The sequence below is a fragment of the Diabrotica virgifera genome, chromosome 3 (genome assembly GCF_917563875.1).
Source record: "Diabrotica virgifera virgifera chromosome 3, PGI_DIABVI_V3a".
In the NCBI taxonomy this organism is placed as follows: domain Eukaryota; kingdom Metazoa; phylum Arthropoda; class Insecta; order Coleoptera; family Chrysomelidae; genus Diabrotica; species Diabrotica virgifera.
Genome location: NC_065445.1, coordinates 210,994,324 through 211,015,439, shown reverse-complemented (window position 1 = coordinate 211,015,439; position 21,116 = coordinate 210,994,324). Strand labels below are relative to the sequence as shown.

Below are 21,116 nucleotides of genomic sequence, written 5' to 3'. Positions count from 1 at the left end.
AAATGTACTAAAAAAGATAAAAAAATTATCTAATATAGTCAAAAATCCTAATGCCAAATTTGTGAAATTTTCTAGTTTATAAACATTTAGAATAACTTTAAAAATATTGTCCGTAGAAAAAATCATTTTACACATTAGAAAAGCTGGTATTTTACACGAATTTTTAAAAATGTAGTTCAATTGGTGACTAGTCGTGGTAAGTGAAGGATGAGCTGGGAGCCGACAAATGCACGAGTTCAAAAACTAAAAATAAAACTACTATCATTTTCTATATCTCGGGATCTACTAAATATATTTTGATCGTTCTTTTTTTAATTTGTATGTAATTTTTCTGTACATTACAAATATGCAATTTGTCTAGACATTTATTAATTAATAAACAGTCTAATTTGTTTAAACAATTTTTGAAAAAATAATTTTTTCCCAAAATCCATGATTTTAATCATACTATCGTTATTGATCATAGAAAAAGTTAAGGTATACTTTAATAAATAAATTATCTTCAATAAATAATTATAAAAATTATTTATTTATTAAAGTGTACTTTAACTTTTTCTATGAGCATTAATGATACATTGATTAAATAAACAGATTTTTGTAAAAAAAATATTTTTTCAAGAATTGTTTAAACAAATTAGACTGTTTATTAATTAATAAATTTATAAACAAATTGCATATTTGTAATGTACGTTGAAATTACATACAAAGTAAAAAAAGAAATATCACAATCCATTGAGTTGATCCGGAGATACAGAAAATTATATTCGTTTGAAATTGCTGTTCGGTATTTTAACTCGGTGGATTTGTAGGTTCCCCCTAGTAATCGTTTGAACTACATTTTTGAAAAATCGTAGAGGGTGCTGTGAAAGTACAATGTTTGTGCAAATTGTTTAAGAAAAAATACAAATCCCATTCTTTAAAATGGCATTAAGAGATTCCTTAATTATTATAAACAAATTAGCTGTGAATTAAAAAAAAACATATGGCTAACTTTGTCCCAAATGAACCCAGGCTAAATTTTTTTATTTGAAAATTCGTGTTAAAATACTATCTTTTCGAATATATAAAAATATTGTTTCTACGGACAACATTTTTAGATTGACAGACTAAACGTAGTTCAATGTAGACCTATTCATAAAAAATCTCTTAATTAATGGAGTAGAGCATCATGTTCCTAGTAGTAATCCGTTGGCATCCAATGTAAGCCAAATTATTTTACAAATTTCACCATGTAGTTAGAACATACATCTTGACCAGTGTTTGGCATTGTGGCTATTCAGCAAGGCCTGAGAGTTCACTGATGATGGACTGATAAGTCCGAAAACGTTATGAACGTAATCCGTTTGGATTTTTAAAATTTTTTAGAATTTTTATTAAATATACCAACTACACTAGGGAGTTTTACTTCATGTTAATTTTATTTTTTTTTATACTTTTAATACATTTTGATACTATCACTCTTCTACTTTCATTTGGCATACTCAGAATTGCCCTATATTCATTATTTTCGTTCTTATCTTATTGCAAAATAAAGGTCTCTGGGATAAACAAATCTTAAACTAATTAATGGATCGGTCTCAAATTTTGAAGGTTTGTTAAGTACGCCAATACCCAACTTTGGGTGAAACATTAAAGTTCTAAGGTAGTTTTAGTAAAAGTTATTAACAAATAACGATTTTCACTTATTTTGCAGTTTGCGTAGCAACAAATTAACTTTTTAACTTTCAAAAATCGGCAATTTGAAGATTTTTCAATGTTCTAAAAAACTGAATTTTGTAATTATATGTCAACTATTTAGCTTTTGAATGAAGTGCAAAAAATCGAAAAAATCGCGATTTTTGCACTAAATTGTTAATAATTAAAAAACGGACGCGAACTCTAGGCAGGAAATAGGTAGGTTTTCTTCCTATACGTCTACAATAACTAAAAAAGTAGTGAGCTACCTAGATCTTTGAGTGTCCCGAGAAAATCCTTATTACTTTGGACTATTAGGCTCCCTGATCACCAAGAAGAACATCATGTCGGAAGAAATTAAGCGAATGATAATCCTAGCAAACAAATGATATTTTGGACTGAGTAGATATATGAGAAACAGAAACTTAAGCCAAAAACAAAAATAACCATACAAAACTCTTATACAACCAGTGTTGACATATGGATCGGAGGCATAGACCTTCTCCAAGGCAGATGAAAACCTTCTGCTTATATTTGAATGAAGGATCCTGAGAGGAATATTCGGTGGTATCTGGTGTTTGGAGGAGGAGGTACAACTACGAGGTATATATATTGCCAACAACGGTTGGCAATGGATAGGACTGACTGGCGTAATAGACTTGGGAAGGTCGAGGCTCTCTCATAAGGGCTGTAGCACCATTGATGATTATGATGATAGGGTGCTGAAGAATATTTTTTATATTGTGTTGAGAAGAGTTATATCCTTGTAATTTTAACTACACATCTCCCTTTTTGTGAAAGGACATAATATTATGATTACAGTGCACCATTCCCCTAGTATTTGTTCCTCGTTCCAGACTTTGACTATTGTTATAAATTTGATGTATAATGGTGTTACCTCTATCCCTGATGAAACTCTGCGGGGACGCACTCGACCCCTGGCGGGGGGGGCTTCCAATGTTGAAGGAGATTCTACGTGGGTATTGTGTCTTGGTCTATGGGGTGATGTATTATTTTCAACTTCGGTACCAAGTACCAAATTTGATTGTCTTAGCCAGTGGCGGCCCGTGAGGTAGTGCCATAGAGCCATGGCACTACCTTGCTAACTATCCATAAACATATTTTTTATCTTCAAAACTTTTTAGTTCCTATTAATTTTTTTGTGTGTATTTCTTTTGATCTTCATAAATTATATAAAATATGGCAACTATGGGCGCAATACAATCCCTGCCGACAGCGGAGAGCATTCGACAGGAGAATCTCCTTCGCGCCGAAGTCAGTACTGGCACGAGTAAAGAGAGAAAGATTTTACGAGCATTATATGTAAGTGACAGAGAAAGAGCTATATTGGACTATTAGTATACCTTAACATTAGAATCTCTGTGCCAGGCACGAGGGTATGAAGCCAGGTCTATTTATTTTGAGTTTCTTTACGTGCTGGTTTGTCGCTTTTATTATGTATATTTTCTGTTAAAAAGTTTTTGTATTTATAATTAAACTTTTAGTGCATCATGATCGTGGGTATTTTGATAATATTTTGATTATTTATTAAGTTTAATTTATTAATTGACAATAAAGATTAGTATTTTAAAAAATTTTTTGGTGGTTTTTCGCTAGAAAAAAAAAACTACAAATGTTATAAGGTGTTGTGGAGCTTTCGAGTTAGCTTTAAGAGGTCACGACGAAAAAGAAAATTCAGAAAATAGAGGCATATTTAAGGAGCTGGTCAATTTTAGCGCCGAATTAGACAACGACTTAAAGGTTCATATTATTCAAAGTACCAGATCTTTCAAAGGTCTACCTTCTCCGGACATTTAGTTGCTTCTAATTTATTTATGTCGGAGAAGTTTTCTGCTTATAAGCATCGGTTCTCCGAATCATTTCTTAATGAACCATGGAGACAATTTTAATTTTTAAGCAAAACTCGGTTTAAAACTGAATTAGAAGTAGGTACTGTATTAGCGAGACGAATTAAGTACTACCTCTGGGGCTGTTTCGCTATCGGTTTTATTGTAGAGGGAAGGTTTAAAAAGCACATTTGAAGAAACTATTAAACTTTTAAGTATTTTAGTTACCATTCCTATATCAACATCTGAAGCAGAACGCTGTTTTTCTATGTTTACATCGAAACCTAGTGCTTTAGGTATGCTATCTGCAGAAAAGCATTTTGTAAATTGTATTGATAATTTTAATTATAAAGTCATTGAAAACTTTGCAACCAAAAAATAGAAGAATGAACTTCATATATCGTAAACTTTAAAAGTGACATTACAAAAATTTGTGTATGTGTGTGAATAATGAAATAGTATTATTTTTATAAATTGGTAAATAGAGACTAAATCGTAATAACAATTTTCAAGCACTATCAGCAGTAAATGCTGGTGGTAGGTTAAGAGGTTTTTATTATTAATTAATTTACGGAACTGTTTTGATCAATGTTGGACAATTGCTTGGCACCTCAGATCAATAAACTTAAGATATGTACATAAGATAAAAGTATCCGCGCATATTTTTTTTTAGTTTTTGTTGTCAGTATACCTTTTTTTGACAATATCGTGAATCCGTCACTAAAAATTTTGGCGGCTGCCCGAGTTGTGGCACTACCTTCTTAAAGTGGTACGAGCCGCCACTGGTCTTAGCACATTTTTCAAATGCTAAAAATGACAACAGGTCAAATGAAAACAATAAGTTTGGCAACAACGTTAGCCTGTACTCTCCGAATCCATTCACCATTAAATTTCAGACAAGGTATTTCAGACAATTGATATTATGTCGTTTTAAATATGTTTCTCTCAGTTTCTAGCGTTGTAATTATATACCCTTCTAATTGTTTTCTATACAGTGTAACAGTATGTATATCTTTAATTGGTATCCTAAGGAAAACTACAAGAACCATAAGAATGGAAAGCTCAAGATGAGAATAATTATTAGAATGGAATATCACAGAGTGCTTATTTGCATTCACACATACATACATAATCGAAAACCTCTTATACCCGTAGGTGTCGAGGTGTACAAGCTTTCCCTAAATTTTGTCTACAAATTTACGCCACTCTTTTCTGTCTCGAGCTAGTTCCTTCGCCTCACTCCATGTCTTCCCTCTTTCCATGTTTTTCTTTCCCTCCTTTCCTTTTGTTCCATGTTTTTCTTGGTCGTCCTCTACGATTTTTCCCTATTCTTTTCGCCTACCATATCTTCTTCACCTGTCTAGTTTCATTCATTCTGATCATGTGTCCCCACCATTTAAGTTTCTTTTCTTCTGCTTTTACCTTCAGTGATTTAGTTCCTAGTTCTTGTCTAATGTCTTCGTTTCTTCTTCTGTCTGTTCTTCTAACACCCAGCACTTTCCTCAAGTATTTCATTTCACTTGCTTGCAGTCGCTTTGTTTGTCTTTCGTCAAGTACCCAGTTTTCTGCCCGGTATAGGTTAATACAGGTTGGTACACTGTTTGGTATACGATCATTTTAGGTTTTGTTGTTATTTCTTTTCTGTTCAAGAAGTTTTTGTATAGTGCATGATATTATAATCTAGCTGCTGAGTTTATTCTGGCACCAATCTCGTCTTCTTGTGTCCCTTTGTTATTCAAACTTATCCCTAAGTACTTGAATACTTCTATCTGTTCGATTATATTTCCTTCAATGTTAATGTTTATTTTTGTGTTGTTTTTTGTTACTACCAATCACTTTAGTTTTCTCGGTGTTTACTCTTAAGTTACACATGCTTCTACTTTGACTACTTGCATATTTCTGTATCCTGCAATATATTTTTTTGTTTTTGGCCAGCAGCTTTTATTACTTCGTCCATAACGCTTATAAACAATAATGGACTCAATACACCACTCTGTCTCACTAAATCGTTATTTTTGAAGATTTTTGAAGTTCTGTTTCTTGTTTTTACTTGGTTATTTGTATTTTGTGATTTAAATTGTAAGTTCTTATTGGCTTCGAGAGATAATTTTACAAACCTGATAATTTATTTTAAGGGTCCATTGATTAAACAATTTTCAATATTTTATTTTATAAGAACGATACTATGTTATTTCTTAATTATTCTTAACTTTAAAAAATTAAGATTAAAATTCAATGAAACACTCACCCTTTAGCTTGGCACGGACTTTATTGGCAGTTTTCTTGATATCGGCCATTAGGTCTTCCAGCTCTTGTTTCGTTTCTGTAACAAAAGAAGCATATTAATTGTTTGAAAAATATTATATATCAGTTTGTTTTTATGTTTTTTAATGTTTGTTTTTTAATTTTACACGATTTGGAGTGGCCTGCGATGTTTCCAGACATGGGCCCCATTGAGCACGCAAGTTATAGTACAACGACCGCTACCATCAAGTAAATTCTACCACCTGGAGTCAACACGAGGCTACCGCTTGAACATTCTGGACTTAATTGCGACGTACAGGACAGCAAGATCAGCAATTATAAAATTATAAAACACCATGTAAAAATCAATATTTTTCAGTCTGATTTAAATGTGTAATAAAAGTCTGATTAAAATCTCTAAATTAAAGTCTGATTTAAATGTTAAAGTAAAGTCTGATTAAAATCTGTAACTAAAGTCTGATTTTAATTTATTGTGTTGTTACTAAAATCTTTTAAGTCGAAAATAAAAGTTTAAATTGTGAGTTCAGTTTTTAAAAAAATGGTTTTCCCAAGAACATTCATAATTGACGCAGTCAGTAGGATTAAATTACTTACACGATATTCTGCAAAACTTATAAAGGAAAATAACGAAGTTACTATAAAAACATTAAAAGCTACAGTTATAAGAAAAACATAAAACATCAACCTAAGTCAAAAACTAATTCGGAACCTTGCCTACAAGATTAGCCAGACGATAGGAAAGAAATTGAAGATAAAGAAACTGCAAAACAAAACAGGAATAATTCCCCTCAACCTGGGACAAGCAAGGATTTAGATTACTGACATACAACCAAAAAAATAATAAAGAAAAAAAAAGAAATTTAAAGTTTTCAAAATATCCAGAGTTATTAAATTCAAGAGCAACAGTTCCAGATAAATCGCTAATACTTCCCACAAATTAGGACTACAGAAATTCAAACCATTCAGGATAGACCACATCCCTTTAGACAAATTCCATAAACTCTCCTAAGGAAGAAGAACATCCCGGAAAATTATTTTTTGGTTAATTCCTGTATTAGTCGAGGAAATGAAGCATTTTGGCTCGCAATTTTTTCGTCCAGCATGGATTTACTTGAAATTTTCACAGAAGGTAGGGAATAGTCCAAGGATCATTTTCTATATCATGCCACTGTACGCTAAAACCTTGGGGGTGGTTGCCACCCCATCTCGGGGGTGGAAATTTTTTATTACATTTTAACCATGCAAATCGATGTAAAAAGTAATTCTAAAAAAAAAAATTTTTACATTTTTTTCGTAAAACTAATATTTTTCCGAGTTATTCGCGCTTGAAAGTAACAGTTTTTCGATGAAAAAATCGACTTTTTTAAAGGGTTTTTTGAGAATACCTCGAAAAATATGCATTTAATCAAAAAAACTGTAGATATCAAAATTCTATCTTTTAGTAACACAAACCAAATTCTTTTTCTGTAATATCTTTAAGACCAATACAAACCGAGATACGGCATGTTAAAAGTTAGATTTTTTCGTCAAATGCATAATTTGAAATATTCAAAGTAAAATAACGGAAAAACTTTGCATTTTTCGAGGAAAACTTAAATTATTTTTTTTTTCAAGTATACAGTTAGCCCTTTCAAATAATAATAATAAAAAGTTTCTAGCCTGAAAATTACGCGACTTATGATCAAAAAAAGGTCGATACCTGCTTTTCTCTATGAAAAAATCAGTGAAAACAACCCCCTAACTACCCTCCTAATAAAAGACTGGTCTTCACCTTTCTGTAATTCCTTTTATTTTTGTATTATCAATACACCCAAGAAGATCGACCTATTTTTGAAAGGCCTAATTTTAGAAAAATTGAGAGTTTAAAAAAAATAATTTTTTGGAATTTCCCATTATTCACCTTTTACTTCAAAATATCTCCGAAAATACTGGAGATACGAAAAAAAATGATGGACTACTAAATTGTAGATTTTTTCATAAATAAAATTCCCTTGTGCATATATTTTCATTACAGTGAACACTTAGCGAGATATAGCTGTTTAAAACCTCTATTTACAAGCAAACACCCCCTTATTCGAGCCCTTTAAACCCACCCTAATTAAAAACTAAGGGATCTTACGGAATTTAGTTTACACAGTCTTATAGTTCTTAAAAAATCCTACAAAGTCATTTTTGAAACAACTTTTCATCACCAAAAATGAAGGAGCTATGTTTATAAAATGAATTTTTTTTTCGAAAAATTCGGATAAATATGGATAATTTTCAATGTATGTGTAATACCACATAACCGGTTCGTATACTGGAAGATGACTAAAAAACTATTTGTATATGTATTTGTACATATTTGTAAATTCGTATTTTTGTGTAAATAAATGTTTTTGTAATTCTTTAATTCTACTTTTTTTTTCTGTATAGATCTATTAAAATATCTACTTATAAAAACTGTAATGTTATTAAGCGTGGTTTTTAAGGGTTGAAATATTATTTTAACCATATTAAAGTTTACAATGTTTTTATATAATTTTTGACAATAAGGGGTAGTTTACACCCCTAAAAATAATCAACGCCCTTAAGCATGACATAGAATATGAAGTACAGGGTGAGATGATCCTAATACCAAATTTTTATGTAAATCGATGCAAGCCGAAATTATTCTTTTAGGATAAGTAAATTTTTTATATTGTAATAAACGAGCGTTCGGGTATTTATATACGACTTTATTATTTATTTATACAAGTTTACTTTACAAACTTTAGCTTAAGACTAAACTTTATTTACAAATATGCCCGTATTTATACCCAGTTGTTATTCTGGAACAATCGACGCCCATTTCTAGCTATCAGCGTGTTCCGCCTACGGGTCGTACGTTCGAGAAGTTCCTCCTCCTTTCCGCCGAGGCCTAGATCATTCGATGACGTCATTCTCGAGGTGTTTACTGTTATACGGCGGTCGGTCAAGATTTCTCTTTTGTTACACTGCTCCCCTCTTAGATCTGAGCGTCCCGATCAGCAACTCTAGATGAAGGCCCAGGATGGCGGAATCTACACGACTCTCCAGCTCTGCATACACCCTTCAAGAAGAAATAGCAGTCTACTGTCTTTGAAGGGTATGACATCTTCGGGTTCATGCAACACACAGTAATTCGTACGCCAGTTTCTCTGAAGATCACTTCAAGCATGCTTCTCACAATCTTCCAATCCAGATTTTCTACTGCATGGCCTATTTTTGGTATAGCCAAATCTTTGATGTCATAATTACACACGATTTTCTTCAAATTAGTTAGAGCACGCCATATGTTCTCGTAGCTTGGCGTGTCCGTATAAGACTTCCTGGTCACTATATACAGCAAAGATCGAGGACCATCTTCCGATCGCAATACTCTTCCAATTTTAGGTTGTTGATTCCTTAACTCATCCAGGCGGCCGAACTTTCTATTGAATACGGACGAGATTCCTTTAGTCATCTCGAGGTCTTGGGCAATACAGTGGGCTAGAGAGACGTTTTCTGGAACACCAAACAGATCTTGCTGAACTTCTGTGGTCACGCCGAATCTAGCACTCTTTCTTTCTGCGTAATTTGACATAAATTCCTTAAAACTTGGCTGTGGTGCATCTTTCATCTCCTGTTGGAGGACTCGGGCTTCCTCTGCTTCATTTGAGCCAGCATATGGTGCAAGACGATTTATGTGAATAACTTTTGGTTTACCGTTTGGTAACTTCTTAATTCTGTATATTACGTCATTTATTTTCTTCTTAACTTCATACGGACCTTCCCATTGTCTTTGCAGTTTAGGACACAGGCCTCGACGACGTTGTGGATTATAAAGCCAGACAAGATCACCTACTTCGAAGCTTTCATTCTTGCAGCGAGAATCATATTGATCTTTCATTCTGTCACTGGCTATCTGGATGTGTTGTCGGGCAAGTTCATTAATGTTGTTCATTCGTAACTTCAGGCGGTCTACGTATTCTTCGCCTGCAACATATTCCTCGGAAGGTCTGCAGCCAAACTCTAGGTCGCAGGGCAAACGAACTTCACGACCCAACATCAGGCAGGTTGGTGTTTGACCTGTAGTTTCATTCACGGCCGAGCGGTAGGCCATCAGGAATAAATGAATGTGTTGGTCCCAATCTCGCTGATGTTCAGATACAACTTTGGACAAGTGTTTTCCCATCGTTCGGTTCATCCTCTCGACCATTCCATCTGATTGAGGATGCAGGGGTGTTGTTCTGGTCTTATTGGCACCAATCAATTTACAAACGTTTTGGAAAAGAGCTGACTCAAAGTTTCGCCCTTGGTCGGAGTGGATCTCCAAGGGAACACCAAATCGGCTGAAGAACTCTTTAACAAGTACCTTTGCAACGGTAGCAGCTTCTTGATTCGGTAATGCATAGGCCTCGGTCCATTTCGTAAAGTAGTCCATGGCTACCAGAATGTATTTATTTCCAGCATCGGTTTCTGGAAATGGACCTGCAATGTCGATTGCTACTCTTTCCATAGGACTTCCAACATTGTACTGTCTCATGGGTGCTCTCTTTTTACCAACTGGACCATTACCGGATGCACACAGTTCACATTTCCGGCACCATCTTCTTACATCATCTTTACAGTTCACCCAATAGAACCGTTCTCGAACCTTTTGCAGAGTCTTCGTAATACCAAAGTGTCCACCTGATGTACCGTCATGCAACTGACGCAATACTTCTGACACTTTACTTTTAGGTACAATCAACTGCAGCTTAGATTCTGTACCATCACCGTTCTCAAAGGTTCTGTACAGAAGATCATCTTTTAGTACCAGGCAATTCCATTGGCTCCAGTAGGCCTTGACTTCTGGACTACATGCACTAATGTTCTGCCAACTAGGTCTCTCACCTTGCTGCATCCAATCCAATACTCTTTTTATACATGGATCATCTTCTTGGGCGTGTTGTAGCTGTTGGGGCTGCCATTGTTCATTAACTACGGTAGTTCGTCTCACAGGGCAACGCTGTTCCTCTACTTTAAGCCGGTGATTACAACTTTCACCGCATGGCCTATCGAGGAAGCATCTGTATTTGAACGAACTCTTCCAGCCCTCTTCACGCGTCTCTTCGGCATCGTGTCACGAATCACCCTCCGTACCATTTCCACCAAACGTTCATCTTTTCTCTTATCGCCTTTTTCCACGGCTATTACTCGATTGTTTCGTGAAGCTTGGCTAGCTGCTTCGTGTTCCAAGGCAATAGCAAGTGCTTCATCTAAAACTTTCGGTCTTGCTAGTCGTAAAGCTTTCTGTAGTTCACTATCTTTCAGCCCATTGACGAAGGTATCTACTGCAATTTCTTCTAAAACGCTATCTGGCACCTCTGGATAAGCCAACCGCACCACACGAGCCACATCTGCTTCAAATTCTTGCAGATTCTCACTTGCTCGTTGACTTCTACTTCGCAGTTGTGCTTTGTATACTTGTTGTAGATGGGCATCTCCATAGCGTTTTTCTAGACGAGTGAACAAGGTCTGGTAACAATTTTCTTGACCCTTAGGAATTGATCTTAATATATCTGCAGCATCACCTCGCAAAGCAGCAGTCAAGGAAACAGCCTTTTCCTGTTCGGTCCAATGATTGGCGGTCGCAATAGCTTCGAATTGTCTAAGGTATATGGACCAAGAGGACTTTCCATCAAATGGTGGTAATTTGAATCTCATATTATGCGACATTTCGTCTCTCGGTAGTTCATCTTTCACTACAGGATCTAAAGCTACTGCATTAACTGACGGTTGCACTTTTGTATCGGTTATCATGCTTTCTAATTCTTTGATCTTCTCTTCTACGGCCAAAACTACTGCATTAACTGAAGGTAGAACTTTCGTATTGGTTACCATAGTCTCTAGTTGTTTGATCTTCTCTTCTAACGTTTCTTTATTGTCGTCTACACTTTTCTGTATCTTATCGAATGTTCTAGAAACTTCTTCAAATTTCTCATTGTTCTGTTTACAAACTTCTTCAAGTTTTTCGTTGTTTTGTCTACAGACCTCTTTAAAAGTTTCATCAATCTTTTGAGAAGTCTCGTCGAATCTTTTAGCAACATTTTCGAATTTCTCGTCGCTTTTTCTAGAAGTTTCATCGATCGTTTCAGAAACAGTTTTTAATTTCGATAAGATTGCTTGTTCTGCTGACTGGAAGTGGAACGTCTTTGGGTCTTATCCGTTCTTCGTGAGGACATCCTCGAGTCGTGCTTGTAGGACTATCTTGAGCCCACTGCTGTCCAGATCCCGTTCCTCTAGCTGTTCACGGAGCTGTTTTACTGTAAGTTCTTGTAACAACATCTTTGGTCGGCGCACACGTACTTTCCAAAATGTCTTTTAACAGTCTTTCCGAATACCGAACAATCAACGCACTTTAACTATTCCCGACGAATAAAGTCCAAAAGTCTTTTAAAGTATTTCCGAATATCGAACAATTAACGCACTCCGGTTATTCCCGACGAATAAAGTTCAAAAGTCTTTTAAAATCTCTCTGTAATTCACTTATTTATATCGCACTAAGTTTACCGAACACCGACACCAACTGTAATAAACGAGCGTTCGGGTATTTATATACGACTTTATTATTTATTTATACAAGTTTACTTTACAAACTTTAGCTTAAGACTAAACTTTATTTACAAATATGCCCGTATTTATACCCAGTTGTTATTCTGGAACAATCGACGCCCATCTCTAGCTATCAGCGTGTTCCGCCTACGGGTCGTACGTTCGAGAAGTTCCTCCTCCTTTCCGCCGAGGCCTAGATCATTCGATGACGTCATTCTCGAGGTGTTTACTGTTATACGGCGGTCGGCCAAGATTTCTCTTTTGTTACAATATATAGCTCCAACAAGGGTGGTTTAAGGGTTGAAATATTATGATAGTGTATTTTAAAGAATAAAACAATCATTATGTGACTATTAAGAACCAAATGTTGACAATATTAAAGTTTAAAATGTTATTTTATAATTTTTTACAATTAGGGGTAGTTTTCACCCTTAAAAAACCAAAAGCGTACAAAGGCTCAAGATAGAAAATGAACTAGATGGTGTAATGAGCTTAAACCCAATTTTTTGTACAAATCGATGCTGGACGAAAAAATTGCGAGGTTTTGCCATTTTTTCAGCTTCATTTCCTCGACTATATAGATTTTTATTAAAATTATTTGACTTGTATATGTTACAGATAAAAAAACAATTTCTAGCAACGAAATTCCAGGAGATGCCAATCCAAAAGTTTTGTTCGTCCCTTACAAAACTTCTTCAGGGGATCGAGTAGTTATAGTACAACGACCGCTACCATCCTGTAAATCTACCACGTGGAGTCAACACGTGGCTACCGCTTGAGCATTTTGGACTTAATTGCGACGTACAGGACAGCAAGATCAGCAATTATAAAACACCATGTAAAAATCAATATTTTCCATATTATATATATCTGATTAAAATCTCTAAATTAAAGTCTGATTTAAATGTTAAAGTAAAGTCTGATTAAAATCTGTAATTAAAGTCTGATTTTAATTTATTGTGTTGATACTAAAATCTTTGTAAGTCGAAAATAAAAGTTTAAATTGTGAGTTCAGTTTTTAAAAAAGTGTTTTTCCCAAGAACATTCATAATTCGTATAAGATGTGCTTTTCAGAGCTGTTCGTTCATACCTAAAGGAATGCTCCTAAAACCTATCATGAATTTACAATGAAAATAGTTAATAATAGCGAAAATTTTCGGTGATGCTTAACTTTTGAAACAATGTATTTTTTTTAATATTCGATACCGAAACGGAACTGGAGCTAAAACGTTTATAGGCCAAGCTTACTGTTACGAATGTTTTAGTAAAGGTCGTTTAACACCTTTAATTTCCCCCCAGCTACCATTCAGACCACGAAGAACCCAAAGAGGGGAGAAATCTGTTGTATAAATATATATTGTTTGCCTTTTTTTCTGCATTATAAATCAGAAAAATAAATATCGCATCGTGGCAACGCACAGGCTCCCAGGCGCGCTTTTTCAACACACAACAATAGAAAAATGGCCGTGTAAAAGGCAGAGCCGAACGGAAAAGGCCTTACATTATAATAAGGCTTTGTAATGAAATGAAAAATCTCGGAAATAAAGCTTGCTGGTATTTCTATCTTTTGTTAGATGTAATTGAATTTTGATGCGATTTTTAATCGTTTTCTCAGATTGATGCTGTTACACAATTGTGATTACACAACCTTACAAGAACTATTTGGGTGGGGGGATTCCCCCTTTTCTTCCTAAAACTAATATTTTTTGAGTTATTCGCGGTTGAAAGCAACAGTTGTTCGACGAAGAAATCGACTTTTTTTGAGGGTGTTTTAAGAATAATTCGAAAAATATGCATTTAATCAAAAAACTGTAGATATCAAAATTTTATATTTTAGAAACACAAATAAAATCCTTTTTTTATAATTTTTCTACGACCAATATATACCGGGATACGGCATGTTAAAGTTAGCTTTTTTCGTAAAGTGCATAATTTGAAATATTCAAAGCCAAATAACGGGAAACTTTGCATTTTTCGAGAAAACCTTACTGAATATGTTTTCAAGTATATATGTAATTAGACCTTTCAAAAAAAAATCAATAAAACGATTCTAGCATAAAAATTGAGCGACTTATGATCAAAATAAGGTCGGTACCTATTTTTTTCTACGAAAAAATCAGTGAAAACAATCCCCCTAACTACCCTCCTAATTAAAATTGATCTTCACCCTTCTGTAATTATTTCTATATATGTATTATCAATACACTTAAGAAGGGCCTCTTTAAAATGCTTAATTTTAGAAAAATTGGAGTTTAAAAATAAGTTGATTTTTTGCAATTTCGTATTTTTCACCCTTTTCTTCAAAATATCTCCGAAAATACTGGAGATACGAAAAAAATGATATGGTATTAAATTGTAGCTTTTTTAATAGCTAACATTTCCTTGTGCATAAATTTTGCTCTACAGTGAATATTTAGCGAGATATAGCTGTTTAAAACCTCTATTTACGAGCAAACACCTCCTTATTCGTGCCCTTTAAACTCACCCCACTTAAAATCTAAGGGATCTTATGGAATTTAATTTACATAGTCTTATAGCTCTTCAAAATACCCTACAAAATCATGTGTGAAAAATCTTTTTATCATCAAAAATAAAGAGGCTATGTTTATAAAACGATTTTTTTTTTCGAAAAATTCAAATAGCCCTCTTGGGAGTGTAATAGAGCATTTTCAATGTATATGTTACCGGCCAATCCCGATTTCAGGCCAAACTACACTCACCGGCACAAAATTCCGCCACCCAAAATTTTTGTTTAAGTTTGATAATTTATAACTTTATTATTTTTACTCCGATTTTCAAGATTCTTGCACTATTTTGTAGGTACATGTATATTATTCCGGTAACACAAAAACTTTGCTTGCATTGCATTATACGTGGGTGAATGGAAGTGTTGTATTTCCTCCTAACTTTAAAACATTCTGTGGAAAAATGGAAGGGCTGGTTTTGTTTCATAGTCCTGTCATATTATCCCGGAGGCATCACTAAAATTTTGTTTTTTGAATTATCTGAATATCTCTTTTCTTGTAAGAGCTGTACCATTTTTTGTAAATAAAAGCACTGATTGACTCATAAAATAGAGGTTGGATTGATAAGATTAGAATGGCCCGCATGCAGCCTAGATCTCAATCCTATTGAGTATTTATGGGATGAATTAAAAAAAGCTATTCGCCGTCATCCTAGGCCTCCAGAGGATTTGGTACAGTTATGGCCCTGCCAGAGGAATATCAGGCTATTCCCAAGGCAAGGATAACACATCTTTATTTGATTGCGAACAGTCGTTGCTGCAAGAGGTGGACATTCCCGCTATTGAATTGTTTGTTTTTGTTGTTAATTTTATTTTGTTTTGTTAATTTTAATGAATTTGATATTTTTAATTAAAAAAACCTTCAAAGCAGTGTTTTTATTTACAGCTCTTACAAGAAAAGAGATACTTGGATAATTCAAAAAACAAAACCTTAGTGATACTTCCAGGATAATACAAAAGTAGTATGAAACAAAATCAGCCCTACAAAATTTTTCCACAGAATGTTTTAAAGTTAAGAGAAAATACATCACTTCCATTCACCCCCGTATAATTCCATATAAGCAAAAAAATTTTGTTACAGGAATAATAAAAAAACGACACCAATACATGTACCTACAAACCGGTGCAAGAATCTTGAAAATTGGAGTAAAAATAATAAAGTTATAGATTGTCAAACTTAATCAAAAATTTTGGGTGGCGGAATTTTGTGCCGGTGAGTAACTAGTTTGTCCTAAGCGCGTTAGGGTAAACTAGTATGGCCTAGGCCAAACTAGTTTGTCCTATGGCGCAGGCCAAACTAGTTTGTCCTATTTCGCAGGCCAAACTAGTTTGTCCTGATATAAATAAACACACTTCAGGCCAAACTAGTTTGGCCTAGGCCAAACTAGTTTATCCTGATATAATAAAGACTCACACTTCAGGATAAACTAGTACGGCCTAGTCTAAACCAATTTAGCCGAGTCGAAAGAAATTTAGCGAACGTGTAAGGACTTTTACATGCGGGGAATACCCAAATCACGTCCCAACAGGGATGGCAAAAAAATTATACATCGATATAATGTACCATATGATACATCGAATGAAGATATTGATACATGCTATAAATCAATATTTCTTGTATAATTAAATAATATAAAAAATAATAAATAAAAGGATGGCGTTTTCTCCAAAAATTCAAAGAAAAGATACACTTACGAATAAAATCGAGTAAGAATCATATTGTTTTCACCAATTTTGAAAAATATGAAAACGTTGAATTATCCACGTCCGTCTGTCTATCTGTCCGTGAACTCAACTCCTTCGTCATTATACTAGGTAGAATGACAAATGAGGTGTCAAATGAAAGCTTATAATCCAAGGATAGTACTAAAGGTGAGAAATTTGACTTAGGCTATCTGTTCGTCCGACCGCGAATATAGCTCAATATTATTGTTTGTTTGTTACGAATAATTATAATTTTAATAAAAATGATTATTTTTCCAAGAACATAGTATTTTATTCAATTTATTATATATATTAAGTCGTACTAGTTCGCTGAATTACTTTCTTCTTCTCGGCTTTTTCCCAATATGAGTTTGTCGTTTTCGTCTTCCATAGCACTCTATTCTCCCAGTCGCCATCTCTGAGGTCTCTATCTATCATAGCATTTTCTATGTGAGTCTTCCATCTCACAGCAGGTCTTTCTCTCCGTCTTCCTCCCAGCGGGTACCAGTCCAATAATATTTTCGGCCACCTGTGCTCCGGCATTCTTTGTACATGCCCGTACCATTTCAGGGCTCTACTTTTACTACCACAACTTTTTTGTAAATGAGCATTCTACTTCTATTCTGTCTCATATTTCCTGTGTTCTTATTCTATCCTACTTGGTAATTTGTAGACACCCTCTCATAAACTCCAATTCAACTGTTCGTATTTTATTTCGTATTATTGTTGTCACTGGCGATTCTTCCGCTCTTGTAGGGTAATATTCAGAACTATGCAATAAAAAAATCCTTTTTTGTTTTCTTTAGTTAGAGTGTTCTTCCATATCACTCCATGGAGTACTTTCGTGGCTTCTTTTCCCCGTACTATTTTCATTTCTATATATTTCGTACAAGTATCATCTCGGTTTATCATTTATCCTAAATACTTAAAAGTCTTACAACTCTTGATAGTGCCTTCTAAACTTACGTTTAAATCAGCCACAGCCACCAATCTGTAATCAATTATGTACTTTCGACTAGATTAAATTGGTTTAGACTAGGCTAAACTAGTTTATCCTCTAAACTAGTTTATCCTGATATAAAAACTTACAGTTCAGGATAAACTAGTTCGGCCTAAAGTGTGCGTCTTTATATCAGGATAATGTGACGCCTCACAACCCGGCCTAATTATTCTCGATGTTTCCCGGGCTTACGAGTAAAGGCCAGACCTTCCACGGCGATTCGAGGCGACCGCTGTCAGAGTATTTAAGAACAGGAATTCGAGCACAGGCCAGTCAGTCAATGAACGAGCCGCGACGCGTGATATAATTGTATTCGAAATCGGATTTAATGAAATGTATATATTAGTTATCGAAGTTATTATGTTTAGTTAATTAAATCATAAATTTGAGTTGTAAATAAATTAGATGTGTTAGTTGGTGTTATTTGTAATTATTAAAATAAATAAGTGATGTAAATAAAATAATATAAGTAAGTCTTCCTTTATTTAAATTAAACTTAGTGCCTAAAGATATAAATAAATAAAATAGTAGAGTCAATCGCGTAACAATAAACTAGTTTGGCCTGGAGTGTGTGTATTTATATCAGGATAAACTAGTTTGGCCTAGGACAAATTAGTTGGGCCTACGCGCGATAGGGCAAACTAGTTTGGCCTAGGCCATACTAGTTCATCCTAACGCGCTTAGGACAAACTAGTTTGGCCTAGGCCAGAACGTGACATCGATCTCGATTTGTAAATTCGTATTTTTGTGTAAATTTTTTTTTGTTGAATTTTTGTTGAATTCTACTTTTTTTTTCTGTTGAACTGCTTATAAAAATTGCAATGTTATTAAGGGTAGTTTTTAAGGGTTGAAATATTATGATATTATGTCCTAAAGCATAAAACAATCATTACTTCACTAGTCAAATCCAAATTTTACCCATATTAAATGTTTTTATATAATTTTTGACAATAAAGGGTAGTTCACACCACTAAAAATAATCAACGCCATAGAAAATGAAGGGTGAGATAATCCTAATGCCAAATTTTTATACAAACCGATGCAAGCCGAAATAATTATTTTATGATAAATAAATTTTTTATATATAGTTCTAACAAGGGTGGTTTTAAGGGTTGAACTATTATGATATTATATCCTGAAGCATAAACAAATCATTATTTAACCAAAAAAAAAACAAAATGTTGACCATATTAAAGTTTAAAATATTGTTTTATAATTTTTTATAATTAGGGGTAGTTTTCACCCCTAAAAAAAGAAAAGCGTACTACGGCTCAATATAGAAAATGAACTAGAGGGTAAAATGAGTCTAATTCCAAATTTTTGTACAAATCGATGCTGGACGAAAAAATTGCGAGGTTTCGTCATTTTTTCAGCTTCTTTCCTGACCTATAAACAATACACAGTGTTTTTTGAGGCTAAATAAAACTAAATAGAGGAGACTAAGTCGTGATCACGCACTTCCATTGTTGTTCTAAATCAGGATCAGAAACATTTTTATAATAACGACGAAGCTTCATGTTCAATATATTAGACAAAGAAACGACAAGCCATTTAATAATATAAACCTGGCTGTCTTACATTCAGTCGCGTTGCCCTAGAATGTGTCGGTATTGTGTATTATGTATGAATTGTCGGGTACATGTTAACAGGGGCGGAAACGAAAAACGAGAGAGAAAAAATAATGCCAGGCGTCTAACATCAACACGACATGTAAATGTCATCTTTATATTATTATCTTAAAATTCTCTTGTTGTAACACTCTCCGTATAGTAAAGGACATTTTAATAGCAAGGAGTTTATACATGTACACTGATTCTTAACTAACTGTGGATTAGTTAAGCCATGAATAACAAGAGAAATAATGACAGACAGAAAATGTATATCGCCCAATATCCTAATCAGGAAACTATCAATTGTTTAGAAACTACTAGAGAAAGTTGTTAGAAAACCGAGAAAAAACAATCTTATATTTTTACTGGTTGTGGTTAACAAGGCGAAAAAACCAATAAAACCCGAGAATTTATATTTTGCTATACATTACAACCTTATGAAATTTATTACAATTAAAAGAATCGTAGATCGCAGATCCTCAGTTGTTTTTTATCTTGTTTTTATCTTGCAATGTCGTCCTGATGTTCTTAATTAATAACCCAAATATGTATTAGCCATGAGTTAGTCATGAGCTAAAAGCTGTCTAGGGTGTTCGTGAATTTGGTTGGTTTAGTATTGTGTTTTTCCATTGTATATTTGTTACTTTGGATATAGACAATCACCATTACGAAGCCTTCTCGATCTTCGGCAACACGGAATAATTATCCTTTGATAAATAATTATGATTAAATAATTATCATTTGATATCTGAGTCGGTGCTCAAATGATTTTTGAATAAGAAACTTATTTTTCCACCTACCTCTACCGAAAGTATACTTTTCCGAACCTGATTGTAGGGAGCAAAGTTGTACTTTTCCTCCCTAGGGAGGAAAATATTTTTTATATAGAGCTATTCTTCCTACAGTTCTACGGCCCTCTATTTTGCCTTTAAGGATTAGTTGTAGTATTCTATATCCATTTCCGCTCACTATATTCTCAGATAAGACATAGTGTCAACACTTCTGCACCATACAAAAGTACATAATAAAACATATTTGTCTTAGTTCTATCACTCTTAGTTTTAAACTGAGATGATTATTGCAAAGAAATTACTTCATTTTCATAAAAGAAGTTTTATGCCTGGTTGCACCAACAAATCTTAAGCTCCAGCTCAGCTTATAGATAGCGCCGCTTTAAGTCTGACTTACGTTGCACCATCATTTTAGATTCTTATCTATGTGATCCACATGGCAATCCATTGTGGCAAGCTGAAAATTGATCTAAAACTCAATGGTACAACGCGTATGTTTCGTAAGCTTAAGATGTGTTGGTGAAACCGGCATTACTGATTGCTACTCTGTGTTTTATTTCTATGCCTGAATCTAGTTGATCCTAAAAATTTGGTTTTGTTTGGGTTTATTTTAATGCTCATTTCTTCTCCTACTTCGTGCATATGATCAAGCATAATTAGTCCAGTAACCGAAGCTTTTCAGCTCGCAATTTTTACAGAATGGATCGATTTGCTTGAAAATTTGAGAATAAGTAGTGGATAGTCCAAGGATCAAAATCTATATGATGCCGAAAGGCGCTTTTACCATGGGGGTGGTTGCCACACCATCTCAGGGGTGGAAATTTTTTATTATATTTTGACCGCAAAAGTTGATAAAATTCATTTTAAGCAAAAAATGTTATATACATTTTTTTGATCAAATTAATATTTTTCGATTTATTCACTATCGAAAGTGTTAGTTTTATATCTAAAAAATCAATGTTCTACTCATTTTATCTAACAATAAAACACCGAAAACGTTTGTTTTCTATACTTCCACAACATTTATTACATCTATGTGACTACAGCTGTTTCGGCAGAGTGCCTTTCTCAAGTGATTTAGTTTACTATGTGTTTGCCTTTTTAAAGTCTTTAACTGAAGAGGTT

General features: G+C 34.0%; 1 protein-coding gene across 5 annotated transcripts in view; it reads right to left on the bottom strand.

Moving 5' to 3' along the window:
• LOC114332176 (syntaxin-1A) overlaps positions 1-21,116 on the bottom strand; it is an 850,840-nt gene that overhangs the window by 233,116 nt on the left and 596,608 nt on the right. For all 5 annotated transcript variants that reach the window (XR_007697295.1, XM_050647243.1, XM_050647244.1 and 2 more), the window contains exon 4: positions 5,770-5,844. Coding sequence is in view for 4 of the 5 variants with exons in the window: in XM_050647243.1 (XP_050503200.1) it covers positions 5,770-5,844 (75 nt within the window). In the remaining variant the exon portion in view is untranslated. The remainder of the gene's footprint in view (positions 1-5,769; positions 5,845-21,116) is intronic.